Source organism: Euprymna scolopes, chromosome 10 (genome assembly GCF_053919585.1).
Source record: "Euprymna scolopes isolate OS-2025 chromosome 10, ASM5391958v1, whole genome shotgun sequence".
Lineage (NCBI taxonomy): Eukaryota > Metazoa > Mollusca > Cephalopoda > Sepiida > Sepiolidae > Euprymna > Euprymna scolopes.
The window spans coordinates 92,961,065-92,978,387 of record NC_136491.1 but is presented as its reverse complement, the minus strand read 5'-3'; the positions used below and the strand labels follow the sequence as shown (position 1 = coordinate 92,978,387).

The 17,323-nt window shown below is 33.1% G+C and overlaps 1 protein-coding gene across 2 annotated transcripts in view; it reads right to left on the bottom strand.

Moving 5' to 3' along the window:
• The window catches only part of LOC145286136 (uncharacterized), a 539,596-nt gene that overhangs the window by 337,412 nt on the left and 184,861 nt on the right, over positions 1–17,323 (bottom strand). The window contains exon 21 of one of the 2 annotated variants that reach the window (XM_080134856.1): positions 13,874–13,939. The exons of the other annotated variant lie outside the window; for it this stretch is intronic. Within the exon in view, the coding sequence (XP_079990982.1) occupies positions 13,874–13,939 (66 nt within the window). The remainder of the gene's footprint in view (positions 1–13,873; positions 13,940–17,323) is intronic. 2 annotated transcript variants of the gene reach the window in all.

The window sequence follows — 17,323 nt, the reverse complement described above, 5'->3', positions numbered from 1 at the left end:
TAAGACTAAGTATTCCTATTCAGTCGCGGTTAATCACCTGACGGCCGGAGGAGGAGTTGGCTGAAACATAGTGAAACAACAACAACAACTATGAGGATAACAGTTCACAAAAGAATGAATAAACAAATTCTAAATATGGAGTATACATATTTTCTAATATGTCTTTTCACAAAACTATAAATAAAATAAGTCCAAGGGAGCCATTTCTAATGAAAGCTAGCCCCAATCATAAAGTTACAAAACCTTAAAAAGCTCAAGAAAGAAATACAAATTATTCCTTTACTAGTTAATAAAATAAGTCAGCTAAAATAGTATAAACGACTACTCACCATGAAACCATATTATATTCATTAGATACTTTTTATTCTTATCTAATAAAAAAGAATCAAATAGACTTTATACTATTTGCTTACATGCCAAGACACATCTGTTACAAAGTTATTTTATACAATTTTAAGCATACAATTAGATATTTATTATTTATATTATAAAATTTGTATTTAAATAAAAACAATATTAGTTTTACATTTAGATTATGAGTTCAACTATGAACGATTGTAAACAACTAGAAAATGCTAATTTTGTAGAGCAAATCATTTTAGGTAGAAAAACGGCAAATTTTCATTTATACAAGATAATCAACATTAATAGCATAATAAAAAGAAACTCAACCAAAGTCATTAGCAATTCAATAGACTTGTACGGGTTACTTATTTTTATATGAAGAGTTGACTTTCATGTTTATTGTTATTTATATTATCCAACAGAAAAGACAACTTCTCAAAAGAGGAAACATAACACACACACAGAGCTTAATAAAACCATACATGTAACTTAATTTATTTGCATAACATAACAATCAATCAAAATCTTCTCTGGACCTTACATTTCCATAATGCACGAAATATTTCCAAAGTTATGCCACAGAAAAATTGATAATAACTATTTATCCAAGCAGGCTAAAATTTTGCATGGTGATTGCCAATATAAAAGAACATCAGATCAATACAGTAAAAAAACAAATTTATGTTGGTCAAATAATATGAAGGACTTCATTGGCTACAATATGGATCTAGTGGTGAATCTCTATGACTAACAGAACCAAAGTTATCAACAAAATATAACTTTAACCTTTTCCATGATCTCAACTTTTGACCTAAATATCCTAAATCAGTTCTAAGTAAAGCCATGACTAATATTTTAACAAAATTTTGTGACAATTGCTTAAGTGACGTAGACACTAGGCTGTATACAAACTTAATCGAGTATGCATAACCTACTTGGAGGGAATCAAACAAAAAGTATTTTTACAGTGTAAATAGAACAGTTTTTAATTGAGATAATCATATTAACTGCAAGATAATGAGAATTCCAAAAGATGTATTTTGAGTAAAATAGAAAAAACATTTTTTAAATTGAAAAAGGAATTTCTCATATTTATATAAAATTTTACAATAAATACAAATTTGAAAAATGTTTTTTTTAAATTAAAATTCAGAAAGTGAATTTTTATGCCATAAATTTGACTCTTTCACAGAAAAGTCTAAATCGAAAACATGAAAATATTAAACTATACATATTTTTCATTAAAATTCAACAGAAAACAATGAAATACTTACAATTTTGTGGAATCTATGATACTGATAACAAATATAGTTTCCCACCATAAGTAATGACCAAAAAGAATCCCAAAGAATGATATCAACTGGTTTATTAGTTATTTTAGTTCAAAACACAAAGAAATAAAATCAAAACACTGTTTCAACACTGATATTAAACATTTAGTCTTAACACTATATACTTTTGTTAAAGAATCCTCTAACCTTTCCAATGTTCATATCATAATCGGTTCAATATAATAGCAGCCACAATTAGAACCAATTCATTTTGATAAATGGAAAAACAACACCTATAAAACAATTCAGTTAATCTTAAAACTCAACCAAGTTTAAATCAGAAAATTCCAAATAAAATGACATCTTTAAGAGAAAACACTCTTATACATGAACATAGTCTTATGTATATTTTATTTCATAATTTCATTTAAAAAAATTGTTCTTCTGTATAATTGTTTCAAAATATTAGAAGCTTCTTCACAAGGACAAATATCTTAATCAGTCCGCATAGTTTGTTTTATTTTTTTTTTTTAACTTTTAAACCTTAAAAATAGGTTATTTATTGAATAAACTATTATCAAAAGATGAAAGCCTTAATCAATGCATAATGATTTCTTAGCAATTACTATTTGCCTGGATTAAAATGTAAACAAGAAAAAATAAAACATTGAAATTTTTCAATCTGCATGTTTGACAGTATATCAACTGTTAAGGATATTTAATGTTAACACAATACTTATATTATACATCATTTAGTGAAAATTATTTGCTATTTTCTACTTAAATTGCTTCTTCCTCAAACTGCTAGTCTTTGGAATTCCCTCCCGGGTCCCTATTTACCTAACTGTACTGACATGCAGAAGTTCAAGTATAATGTGAACATACACCTTGCTGCTCCCTACATAGTATCCCTGTAAACTAGGTTCCAAATAGTAGCCATTTACATCCAAGTGGTACTGTACCTTGTTCAGAATGAAATAGCAGAATAAAAAATTTAAAAAAAAAAAATGGAAGGGTTGTACATTTAATCATTTTCTTAATATTAGTACATAAATAACATAAGATCTGGTTGGACTTTTTTTTTTACAAGGTGGTTACCACTTATCAAGGCCCAGAAGCCCCTCAGGGATAAGGGTTATTGCGTGTACAATAGGTTAGTGGTGAGATTTGATAAAATGTCTTCCTTAAGGGGGCGGTTCATCAGGATTTGTTTATGTTAGACTTGAAGACATCCAGGTTGTAGTCAGGTGGCAAACAGGCAGACAGAACAGAGTTCCACAGGCATGCACTTCTAAGAAAGAAGCTTTATTCATGGAATCTACGTTTTGATTTTGGCACAGATAAGGAGTGGGGAAAATTTTGGACAGTGGTTTCAGCTAGATGGATGCTCTTCGTGAAAGATTGGCGAGGGGGGGGGTGACCAGAGATTGGAGCTCGGATGAGCACTTGCCATGGAAGTAACGATAAAACAAAGCCAGGCTCACAACATCTCTCCTGTGGGAGAGAGGTTACAGGGAAGAGAAAAGAGCATCCCCCACTAAGCCACATAGTCTATTTTGTACTCTGTCAAGGCAGGATAGGCTATTTTTAGCAGCTCCTGGCCATATGTGGCAATAATACTCCATCCCTTGGACGTACTTGGCTTTTATATAGATAGAGAATTGCATCATCAGAGAGATATCTTCTAGAGCAGTAGAAGGATCCTACCATTTTTCCAGCGACCTTGATGTACATGTTCCATTTCAGATCAGAAGTAAAGGTCAAGCCCAGAAGCTTATCAAAACATGGAGATTCCCCTAGTCAAGAGCCATCCATTTTAATTGATGCCAGATGGGGATCAGAGCGTTCATGATGTAAAAATAGGAGCTTGGTTTTAGATGTTAAAAGTAACCAGCTACCTCTTCCCCCACTGTACCAGGCGCTCGAGATCAGAGGAGAGAGAATCAGAAAGAACTTTGTCATTTACGGCCTTTGATGTGTTGCCATAGATGGTCATGCCATCAGCATAGATGTCAACAAATGATTTAAGTATGTGTTTTGGGAGATCATTGATGTAGATCAGGAAGAGAGTTGGGCCCAGGATGGACCCCTGAGGGACTCCAGCATTAATACTGAGGGCCTCTGATTTCTGCCCATCAACCACTACTCTTATGAGCCTATCAGAGAGAAATGATTTAATGATAGAGAAAACATTTCCAGTTATACTGTAGCTGGAAATCTTGTGAAGTAGGCCCTTATGCCATACTTTATTGAAGGCTTTTGATATGTCAAGAGCAATTGCTCTAGAGAGGAAGCCTTTGTAAAGAGATTCATTAATCCTATGAGATATAACCGTTAGCACATCTGCTGTAGATCTGGCAGAACGGAAACCATATTGCATGTCACTAAGAAGGTTATTTCTGTTGATGTGGTTGACTACTTCTCTATTTAATATGGATTCCAGCAACTTACTCATGACACACGGAAGACTTATTGGTCTGTACTGAAAGGGAGACGACTTATCACCTGAATTCTTAAATACAGGGTATACTGATGAGATTTTCCAGGGTGTTGGGAAGCACTTCTTTTTAAGGCAACGCTTAAACAGTTTTGTAAGTATGCGAGCAAGTTCTGGTTGAAGCTTTTTCAGCACTATAATTGGAATGCCGTCGGGCCAGTTGCTTTACTGGAATCAAGGTTCTTGATTAACTTAGCGACCTCACGCACAGATATTTGTATGTTGCATAGTGTGTTGTCTGTTATAGGAGGAAATACCGGGAGTTGATGGCCTTCATCGTATAGGGTAAAATTAGCTGCAAAGTTCTTGGCAAATAGTTTGGCCTTGTCTGATGCTGACGAGATGACCTCAGGTCCATTGATGATGGTTGGGGTAGAACGCATGCTTCTGTTCAGGATCCTGTTTGCTATTTGCCAAAACTGATGGGAACCAAGCTGCTGCTCAGCTACTTTGGATTTAACGGACTGAGCATATAGATCTCTTGCATGTTTTATTACTCTTTTACAGTGGTTGGTGGCAGTCCTGAAAGCAGCTCTAGTCACAGTTCATCTATTACGCTGGTAGCTATGGAAAAAGTGATTTCTGTGCGCGATGGCAGCAGCACATTCTGGGGAAAACCATGGCTGGCTATTAGGTTTTTGTTGAAATTTTTTGGATGGTATGAATCGGTCTATGCCTACAATTAACCATTCGGTCAGGTCTGATACTATGGATGACACATCCTTTCTAAACATGGAATGTAGGGGTAGATCAGATATAAATGTACAGAAGCCATCCCAGTAGTTGTGGAGTATTGATATACAGTACGGTGGAGAGGTACATCTGAATACTTATTGCATTTCGTTTTTATTTTAATTAATACAACCGCGTGGTCGGAAGATCCCAGAGGGGGCAGAACGGAACATGAACATAGCTCAGGGGAAGTTGTGAGAAAAAGGTTTAGAAGGCTAGCGTATTGACCAGGTGTATCGGGCACACGGATGGGTTTGCGAACAATCTGGGTGAGGTCATATGCAATGGCAAAATCATGACAGAAACTCCCCTCATCATCTACCTTGTTCAAGTGGGTCAGCCATTCCACATTGTGGACATTGAAGTCACCACAAATGTGGATGTTAGCCGAAGGATGAGCAGACAAGATGGGGTCAATTTTCTCAGATATGCTCTTAAAGAGAGTAACTCCGCTGTTGTGGGGGCGATAGAGGGCAAATATAAATGCAGTGGTGTACACAAGTGCAACCCAGAAGCACATATAAGGTAAATTAGGGTCTTCAATTGAGATATCCCTATCACACGGAAAGCGATCTTTAATGTAGACACATATTCCATGCCCATGGTGATCTTGGGGGTCAGATTTAGACGTTAAGTTGGAGTATCCTTTAATTATGAACTCGTCTAGGAAAGTGGTTGGCCCTATGCCAGTTTCGCTTAGGAAGAATATGTCTGTTTTTTTCTCCTGTAATTGGGTTTCAACCTCTGATGTTGGAGAAGGAGACATGGTAATAGAGGTCTACGTTGGAGGATGGGGTTCTATTCGTGATTTTTTTCTGGAGATATTTCATGTTGAAGATTCGTGATTTGTGGAACAGGTCGACAGACTTGGTTAGAGCAGGATAGAGAGGAAAAGCAGGAGAGAAAAAGATAGGAATTTTTTTTTTTTTTTTTTGTAGCACATAATGTAAAGCCGGAACAATTACCCACTAGTATGGCATCAAGAGGCCCCACCAGAAACTACTGCATGGGCCAGAATCCATTCACCAGATGAAAATACAGTAGCCCCAGTACTTTGCACCTGCTGATAGGATAGCCTCCTTAGTGGTTAATCCAAGGTTCGGGTCCCTGACTATCAGGCGGATAACATCATCCCAGATGGAACGTTTGCCTCCTTACTAGTGACATGGCCACAAGGATAGACATAGAAACAGAAAATTTCCGACATCTCAAGCTACTGTTCACAAAGTACTGCCGTCCTGGAAAACAGTTTTTTCTTCACCCTTTGTCAGAAAAATCACTCATTCGAGATAAGGACTGAGGGACAAATAAGGAGAAGTGAGAGTAACGAGAGCTGCTGATAACGCATCCACAATGCGTTGTCTACTCTCCATTAAAAAAAGGGGGGGGTTAAAGGACATTAATATTTACTTAGTATAAGTCCGTGGTTCTAATTCGAAATTAAAGATATTTGATATGAGTATGTATTCTCTGCCTTACGACAGTATGTGTCATAGGTCCTTAACAAGTCACCATATTGAGAGTAGATTATTCCTCAAATAGATTTGTTAGGTCACAATCACATATTTTACAGATGATTATTAATTACTCAAACTTAAAACTTTATTTAGACCAAACTATTATAATTTATTTTCAAATATGTGCTTGCATCTAAAAAGCTATATTTTTTATACTCTATCATGTTAAATTTATATACATTTTTAGTTCATTCATTATTATGGCAAACTACATAATTCATGCTTTCCGATATTTATCTTCAGTTTAACATCCATTGTACATGTTGACAAGTTTTTTTTTTTTTATTTTTTTTATTCAATTTTCACCCCAAACAAGGCACAGTGCCACTTTGAAGTAGGGGGCTACTATTAGGGAATTAATTTGCGGGGTCATTATGAAGGGAGAAGAGTAGAAAGATGTTTGTTAACATTACACTTGAACTTCTGCATATCATTGCAGTTGGGAAAGCAGAATCCCGGAAGGGAGTTCCAAAGACCCGCAGTTCTGAGGAAGAAACTATTGGAGTAAAAGGTTTTCTTGCACCTAGGGATCTCCACTGTAAAGGGATGAGACTTAGTAGCTTGTCGGGTTTGTCGGGGGTAGTTACGTCGGGGAGGTACAAGTGTTTGCAGTTCGTCAGAGCATTCACCATTAAAGTATTTGTAGAACAGGCAGAGGGATGCAACATCTCGTCGATGGGACAGCGGTTGAAGCCTAGATGACAGTTCAGGACCTATCAGGTTGGCGACTCTTTTTTGAACCCTGTCCAGGAGCGAGAGACAAGCAGCAGATGCACCAGCCCAGATGTGACAACAGTACTCCATACATGGGCGAATTGTTGCCTTATAGAGGTATAGGATACTGGCAGGCGTAAGTAGTTTTCTAGCACGGTAGAGGGAGCCAACCTTCCTTGCAGCAGCCTTGGCAATGCTCTCAATGTATCTATTCCAGTTCATATTCCCTGTAAACGTTAGGCCGAGGAGTTTAAAAGAAGTACTTTCAGGCAATGTGTTCTTGGCCATTGCTATTGGTGGTAGAGAAGGTTTCTTGTAGTTATTGAAGGAAACAAGCTTAGTCTTAGCAGCATTGAATGAGACCAACCATTTTTGTCCCCATTCCACTACGGATTGGAGGTCATCCTCTAGTGTTTCTGCCATTTTCTTGGATATGTGTTCATTTGTTTTCCCCTCATATCTGTTATAGAGAGTGGTGTCATCGGCAAATATACCCATCTCCGAAACAATATTATCAGGGAGGTCGTTTATGAATATCAGGAACAATAGCGGTCCAAGGATAGACCCCTGAGGCACTCCCGCATTTATGTCATGTTGTTTGGATGTACGTCCATCGAGGACAACTTTGATTTTTCTATTACTTAAGAAGGATTTAATTACGTTATGAATTCTTCCAGTGATTCCATATGATCTAATTTTCCTTAGAAGACCATCGTGCCATACCCTGTCAAAAGCCTTAGATATATCAAGGGCCACCGCTCTACCCTCCCCTGTTTTATCCAATGAACGGTATATACGTTCAGAAACTACAGTTAAGATATCTGCTGTTGAACGGGCTTGCCTGAATCCATATTGTTTGTCAGTCAGGAGTTTAGCAGCTGTTAGTATCAGATGGATTTTAAAAATGGACTTCCAAACTAACCTATCTTTTACCAGGTCTTTATCCTTCTTTCAAATCCATCCTTATCACTTGCTGGTCATGTTTTCCTTGGCTTTCTCCTGTAAACGGACCATGCTATCTCTAACCCAATAACTTTCATCAATTCTTTCAACATGACTATACTAATAAAGTCTAATGTTCTACACACGTCACCCCAGCCATACTATCCATATTTAATTTTACTCTAAGATTAGATCTAAGCCTGTTTTTAAGACTTACATTACACATTCACCTAATTATTCTTATTAACATTTTTCAATAATATACGATGTACACATTACACTTAAAAAATTCTGTCACATTTATGGAATGATTTGGAATAATGATAATTTTAAAAATTTTAAAAACAAAAAAAAACGCTAATACAAAACAGAGTTACAATATCTTAAGATTCTGAAAGAGCACTTATTAATCAATATGAGGATTGAACAATAATTATTTTTTAGGTTAAACAATTACAAAGTTCAGATTGCTCTATAAAAAAAAAAGAAAAAAAAGCACAGCTGGTATGCAAAAAGAAAAAGACAAAAGATTTCCTAGAGATACTATGGTCAAGTAATTAATGAAAGAACTGTTAAATAGTTTTTCACGACAATTTTGTTCTATCTATTACTCTTCAATACAATAAGAAATGTGCATGTGTCTGTCCATAACCAAAGTCACAAGTGCCCTAATTTTTTTTAGGTTTTGTAATTTATTTTAGATTTTATTTTTCAATTTTAATCAAGAAATAATTATTTCCACCATTACTGAGCAATGTTCATAATTTTATGCATTTATTTTTGAAACGTCATAATTTAACTATCATAAAAGTTAAATTTAAAGCAATAAGACTTTTTCCATTCTTATGTTAGTTTTAATTCAAAAGCAAATTCACTTTCATACATTAATTTTAAATTAAATGATAATAAAGTCAATGTTTACATAAGAATTTCCAACATTGAAATAGAAAATTCTACCATAAATCCATTTTTAATTGTTGAACAAATGAGCAACAAAAAACACGGCTTATTTATCAGACACTAACGAAATCTACATTTGAGAGAGTGCTGTAACCGTTGTATATCTCAATGCCAAATCATGTGATATTTGTCAACATCTTTAACTTTATTCATTTCTACGGCAGTTTTCAAATAACATGAATGTTACGTCTACTTTATTTTGTGTGTTTAACAAATATCAGTATGCTGCAACTAATGCTGTAGACAGAAACGTAGTTGAAATATAAATAACAGTGAGGACAGTAATCCAAAGAAATACAATGCTTTTTTATCCCAAAATACAGACAAACCTTATAAAAAATAATAGAGTGGTTTAGTGCTTGAAAAGATACTGTCTTGAATGCGCTCTCTCTGCTCATGCAAAGGAACACAAAGAAGAGTATGAAGAGAGAAAAAGACAAAAAAGAGAGAGAAGTAGCAGGTTACAAACTCATGACAAATGATTTGGGTATTGATTCACTTGGCAAACCCTTGAGCTACCTGCAGGTGGAAAGAAAACAAAGATGCATAAAATATTTTCTTGATCCTGATCTGAAGAGCACAAACTGAACAATAAACAGCAGACGAAAAATGAAGAGATAGAAATTATTCGCAGCAAATAAAAACGACAAAGACGAAAATAAATTGTAAAACAAATGTAGAAATTATGTGTAAAAATAAAAGAAAGTAACAATTCTTAACATAATTCCTTATTTGGTAAACCAAAGTTTTTTTGTTTCTTCTCTTCCAAGCTTAGGTTTCTTAAATAGTTGGTTCTAGGGCTCTAACTCAGTTTTATATAATTACTAGCGGGGGGTACCCGGCGTTGCCCGGGTGTTTGGAGGTGTGTGTGGTTTTGGGTAAATCAAAACGAAAGAATAAAAAATCGTTGCCCAGGTGTTTGTGTCCGAGAGGGGGGGGGGGTAAAATTTAAAAAAAAAAAAGTTTTGGTAGGTAAGTATGAAGGATCAAACCCGAACCCTTGAAGCGAAGTTGGAAATTAAAGTGCGGAAAAAAATGCGCAACGTTAACCACTGGGCCACCACGAAATAGTAAGGGAAACATGTTTGAATTTGTTTAAGTATCAAGAATTGGCCCATGCCTGTACTTAATGATTTAATGAGGTCAACTTTCACTATGGGACAGTATTTTATTTACTGCGGGGCAGCTTTTTTTTTTTTTTTTTTAGGTTTTTTTTTTTGTTTCCCCAAGATGTGGGGGGGGGACCAGCTCCCCATAAAAAGGGGATTGTCCAAATTGAATAGCAATTGTCTGATATAAGGAGAAACTCCACATTGATCAAAGCTGATTGTTTTTGGACATTTCTGACAATCGCACCGGGAATGATGTCTTAAGCTTCGTTTCGCTTTTATTATTATACAAAAAAGCCCAATTCACACGCGGCGATCGAAAAATGTTGAATATTTAGCTTTTCAAACTCAGGCAAATTAAATAAAATGGCAACCCCCATTGTTAACTCATAGATATTATCATTCAGACGTAATATAAAAAATTTTAAGTGAGCCAACTGATCGCTTCTCGGAAAAAAGCCTTTCTCAGACATAAACAAAAAAACGAACATACATACACACACACATTTTAGCTTTTATATATATATATATATATATATAGATTACAACTGAAACATTTTCCAAAACCAGTTTTAATATTTGTAGTTTCCACTTTTTGCAAGGCATTTCTCTATGGTTTTCCTTTGAAGAAATATTATTGAAACTGCAAGCAGTTGGTTTTTAGCTAGTTGAATTAAAACAGACACAACATATCAATTTTCTACTGTGTGTTGCATTGTTATCACAGTATTATGTTTATGTTATGGGGATTAATGTTCTTTTTAGATTAATTTCTTTACAATAATTCAAATGTCATAGCCTACAACCGTGTATAAATTTAAATATCATAAATTCAATTGCTCCTTGTTGAAAATTAAATACAAATGAAAATAATCCTGCAATTTAATTTTTTTTAGCAATAAATTAATTTTATAATTACTCTCTTTTTATTGCATCTTTAATTTCCTTTTATTTGTGCTGCATCGTTTTTATATGTGAGGATGCAAATATATATACAATCCAGATCAGATTTTAAGTTTTGTTTACACACTTAAGAAAAAAGTGCATAAATTAAATTTTTGAACTCTTAATGATCAGGATCAGTTCCATTAGGAAACAGCTATACGAAAAGCTGAAAAAAAAACCCAAAAAACCTCAAAGAAACCCCCAAAAAATACAAAAAACAAATGCAATCAGTACCCATCCTCTCCCAGCAACTCTGAAAATATTTTTCTAAATGTTTCCGCAATAGTCTGAAAATTTAGCATCTAAACCATATCAAATCATTATAAAATAGAAAAAAATGAAAAACAAAAAAGTTGGAAGACACTGCTTTAAGCTTGCCAAAAGCTACTTTTAACTGGTTTTGAAAATGACTAGCATTAAAACTCAGTTTTGAGAATTATTGATTTTTTTTTTTAAAGCTTTAATTGGTTCATTCAAAGATCAATCAATTAGTAAGAAAACAACGAAAAATATATTAAGTAACTATTTTAAAACATTGCAATAAGGTATACATAAAGAATAATTATATGGCAATCTTTAAAAATTTTACACAAATTTAAAGAACTACTTTTAGGATAGTTTTATTACTTACACAGAAATTTCCCCCATAAAAATAATCTAAGTCATATATATAGATTGCAAATATGCATTTCTTTGTAATGTGTCAACTAGGAGGTTTTAATAGCACATATATTTTTGTTAATTTTAATTAAGCTTTAAAACCCATCCCAAAAAATCTTAATTTTATTAAAAGCTGGAAACATGAAAAAAATATTTCTTTCTTACCTCCCCACACCATAATAAAAAAGGAATCAGTGACATTATTGAAAGCAAGGTTATTACATGTGTAAATCTCTGTACTTTAAATCTTTAAATGTATGAATTATACAGACATACATATTTTAGATTTTATTATTCCTACCATACATATTTTCAAATTTGTTATTATTACCATCTGTATATAAATACATATTTCTAAATTTGTTATTACTACCATCTGTATATACATATATATTTCTAAATTTTTTATTACTACCATCTGTATATATATACATATTTCTAAATTTGTTATTACTACCATCTGTATATACATATTTCTAAATTTGTTATTACTACCATCTGTATATACATATTTCTAAATTTGTTATTACTACCATCTGTATATACATATTTCTAAATTTATTATTACTACCATCTGTATATATATATATATACATATTTCTAAATTTATTATTACTACCATCTGTATATACATACATATTTCTAAATTTGTTATTACTACCATCTGTATATACATACATATTTCCAAATTTGTTATTACTACCATCTGTATATACATACATATTTCCAAATTTGTTATTACTACCATCTGTATATACATACATATTTCCAAATTTGTTATTACTACCATCTGTATATACATACATATTTCCAAATTTGTTATTACTACCATCTGTATATATATACATATTTCTAAATTTTTTATTACTACCATCTGTATATACATACATATTTGTAAATTTGTTCTTACTACCATCTGTATAGAATACATATTTCTAAATTTATTATTACTACCATCTGTATATACATACATATTTGTAAATTTATTATTACTACCATCTGTATATACATACATATTTGTAAATTTGTTCTTACTACCATCTGTATATACATACATATTTCTAAATTTATTATTACTACCATCTGTATATACATACATATTTCTAAATTTATTATTACTACCATCTGTATATACATACATATTTCTAAATTTGTTATTACTACCATCTGTATATACATACATATTTCCAAATTTGTTATTACTACCGTCTGTATATACACACATATTTCTTAATTTATTATTACTACCATCTGTATATACATACATATTTCTAAATTTATTATTACTACCATCTGTATATACATACATATTTCTAAATTTATTATTACTACCATACATATTTCAAATTATATATACGTGTTTTAAAATTCCATGCAAGTTTAAGACATGAGCAACAATTCACAAATCTGACCAGAAGATTGTCAATTCAAGAAGATGCAGCTAAGGTCAGAGATTACATCAGCTGAATCATGAATACAATAACTAAGATAGGAATAATAGTAAGAATGATCCAAATGATACAAAAACAGTATTACTGTTTAATCTGAGATAATCTGAAAAATAAATTTCATTTATTTCCATTAACTATAGAGCAAGAAAAAAAGTATTTTAAAAATACAAAAACATGGCTTATAAATTTGAATTTATTTTTGTTTCTTTTTAATGTTTCCACTGAAGTGGGGTTTTTTTTTTCAGTATTACAACTGATTAACTCACTGCAAGAAAAGAAATATACAAAATCAATGCCATTGAATTTTTTGTCTATAATAGGCAAGGGTTGTAAACGCTACAATTATTAAGTCTAGTAAAAATATAGAAGACTATTTTCAAGGATTCAACTATGGTGCAAAAAACAACCAGGATGCAAATGTGAATTAAAACATTAGGTCAGAGTGAGAAATATACACACAATCTATACTTCCTGCAGGAAATAAAGTGCAGAATGTCTGAGTGGATCTGATATTTGTGAGTCTAGATTTTAGCATTTTTCCAGAAAAATTATATTAGCTACAAGGATTTGGATATCTTTATTTCAACTCATCCAGCATATCAGGGGCTATATTTTTTTTCATAATCAGTGATTTGACTAACACAATATGTCATGCTATAAGAACATGGTCTTCATCAATAGAGACAAATGATGTGTCATGTATTTGATGTGCAAGTCATTCCTTACTTACATCTTTCTTCTTTAAGACGTTCAGGCAAGAATTGCTGTTTGTTTCACTAGATGCCAAACAAGATGGCTATAAGTAAACAAAAATTAGCTATGACAAAATAAACAAAACTAAAAGATAAAAAAAAAACACAAAAAGCAACACCTTTTACCTAAAAAAATAAATAAAACAAAGGAAAAATATCAATATATCATTTAATCCTAAATATATATTTTTTTCAAAATCTATTTCTTATAGAATTTTAGACAAATTTATAAACAATTAAGTAGTTGAAAATTTTTTCAAAATTATGGATAGACACCTAATTTTTTTTAGGTAGTTTTTTTTTTTTTTAAGAAAAAGGAAAATAAATTTATGAGGCAAATAAAAAATTCAAATAAATCAAAAATATATTTTGATAAACAGGTTTTATATTAAGGTCACAATAATTTAAGCTGCAAACCTTAAGAATGAACAAATATATGAGAATATCAAAGTTATTTAATATTTGTTTTACCACCAATGTCATCTTTAATAAAGAGCTATATACAAACATAATACAGTATATTATGCAATCAAATTTAAAAAGATTAATTAATTCTCAAATACAAACAATGTTTTTACAAACTTGGATATTATTAAATAATGGTTTTGAAATATTACATAATTTTTCAAGATTTAATTGGTAATCACTTATGAGCTGCAAGTTTACACTTCTTGACAACTATGTTCCTAATAAGTATGTGTGGCGTGTGTCGACCTTTATAATACACATTCTCATTCAATTTGAAACCGGCATTCTATTATGAGGATAGGTAAGAATTCTCTTCTCTTAATAAAAGGTTCTTAATTAGAAAAGTGTTTACCTCTAATGAAATTTAATTCAGAGGTAAAGGGTTTTATAGATTCCTCAAACTTGAGCCAATTTCAATCATTTTAAGACCTATGAAATTAATAATTTTTCTTAGCTAGAACTTTACTTGTTTTTGATCTTCACCACAGCAATGTTTTTAATTGCTTTTAAGTACTTGACGATTCAATCCCTTTGAACTTATACCAAAGGGTATCTCAATATTATGAACCCATTTTGGTGATGGCTAGTAAAACTGTTTAATAAAGCTTTATAAATATATACAAGAAATGTAATATTTTAAATCATTTCTACTTTTTTTTTTTTTTTTAATTTTTTTATACTAGGGAGTCACCATTTATCGAGGCCCAAAGACCATTCACGGGGAAGGGTTAATGAATGTCAGGTGGCTGCTGAGACAACATTGATGATTGGTAATTGTGAAAATTGGATAGAATTCTATTATTTAAGAAGACAGCTCAACAAGAACTTGTTTACATTGGACTTGACGACAACCATGTTATAGTCAGTTGAGAAGCAACTCCACAGCATTATGTTCCACAAATGGGCAGTTCTAGGAAAGAAACTGATCATGGAATTTTTGTTCAGTTTTTCCTAGTTTAGACAGAGTAAAGGAAATTATTGACAGTAGTTGTAACCAGGGTTATGGAGTCGGATGATAAAAGTCCGACTCCTAGAATACCGACGCCGACTCCTTTGATATCTCTGACTCCCGACTCCTATGTGGAAATCTATTCTGCAGATCCATATACCAGCCTTCCATATCTATTCAGCATGCATTTTATAATTACTTTTCATGTATATTATTTTTGACGTTTAACCTTCACTTGTCTGATGAATATGCTCACATATACACTATACCAGTTTTATTTATTTTTTTACTCACATCTACTCCTAACAAGGCATATCATTAGAGTGTAAAAGGCTACTATTTGGGACCATATCTAGGAAAGATTAACAATGTTGGTTTATGTAACATTTAAACTTTTGCATATCAGTACGACCAGAGAAGCAGGAAGGGAATTCCAAAGTCTAGCTGTTCAAGGGAAGAAACTATCAGAATAGAAAGATTCCTGGCATCTAGGGATTTCAACAGTTATTGCTAAGCGGGTTTGTCAGGATATGTATGGTGAGGGGGTACAAGTGCAACGAGTTCATCAGAACACATTCCATTAAAATATTTGTAAAACAGGCACAGAGATGCAACATTGTGGCGATGGGACAATGGCTGGAGCTTAGTTGATAGTGGGACCGGTTAGACTGACAACTCTTTTTTTTGGACCCTATCATGTGACAACAATACTCCATGCATAGGCGAATGGTGGCCTTGTAGAGATAAAGGATACTCTCAGGTGTGAATAGTCGTCTAGCTCGATAGAGGGAACCCACTTTCTTTGCAGCAGTCTTTGCAATGTCCTCCATGTATTTGTTCCAGTTTATATCGCCTGCAAATGTTAGGCTGAGGAGTTTGAAGGTAGAATTCTAAAGTAGGGTGTTATTTGTCATCGATATAGGCGATTGGAGAGGCGTCTTATAATTGTTAAAAGGGAGCAGCTTCGTTTTACTACACATATGTATTTACCATCCATTTGTCTTAGATTTATGTACATCCGTTCTTCCCTCATGCATGTTATAGAGCGTTGTATCATCAACAAATATACCCATCTCGGACACAATATTATCAGGGAGGTCGTTTATGAATATCATGAATAATAATGATCCAAAGATCGACCCCTGAGGTATTCTTTCATTAAAATTATGCTGCTTGGATGTATGTCCGTCAATGACAACCTGTATGCTTCTATTGTCTGATGGATCTAATTATATTTAGTATACGTCCAGTTATAACGTACAATTTAATTTTCATTAGCAGCCCCTTGTGCCAGACTTTGTCAAAGGCCTTGAATATATCAAGGGCTACAGCTATGGCTTTGCTTGCCTTATCCAATCCATGGTAAATGCGTTCAGAGATGAATGTTTAAATATCTGCAGTAGAATGACATTGCCCGAGTCCATACTGTTTGTCAGAGAGAAGATTTTCTTTTGCGAGGTGGTGAACTAGTGCTTGATTAATTAAGGTCTCAAAGATTTTAACGAATAGGGGAAGAAACGAATGGGGCGGAAATTGAGAGGGTCTGTTCTTTCACCAGAATTCCTGTACACTGGTACTACAGAGGCCATCTTCCAGCTATTAGGAAAGCAAGATTCAGCAAGGCATTTATTGCAGAGCTTGGAAAGTATAGGGGCTAGCTCAGCTGAACATTTCTTAATTAGTATAGCAGGGATGAGATCAGGCCTTTGAGGTTTCTAAGTTTTTTATGATATTGCAGACATGAGAACGGGTGATTTTACATCATTTAATGTGGCTTCAGTCCGCATAGAGAAATTTGGGAGGGAGTTGTTTGTTGGCTCTAAGGTGGAGTTGGAGGCGAATCGCCGGGTAAGCAGTTCCACCTTCTTCATTGCCATGCATGCAACCTTCTGGTTGTTGCTCAGTGAAGGAATTACTGATTGCCATTTATTTACTACACTATTATAGATTTTTTAGAAAATCACAAGTTCCTATCTTTTGCAATTCTATGCATTCCCTGATTATTTCAGCA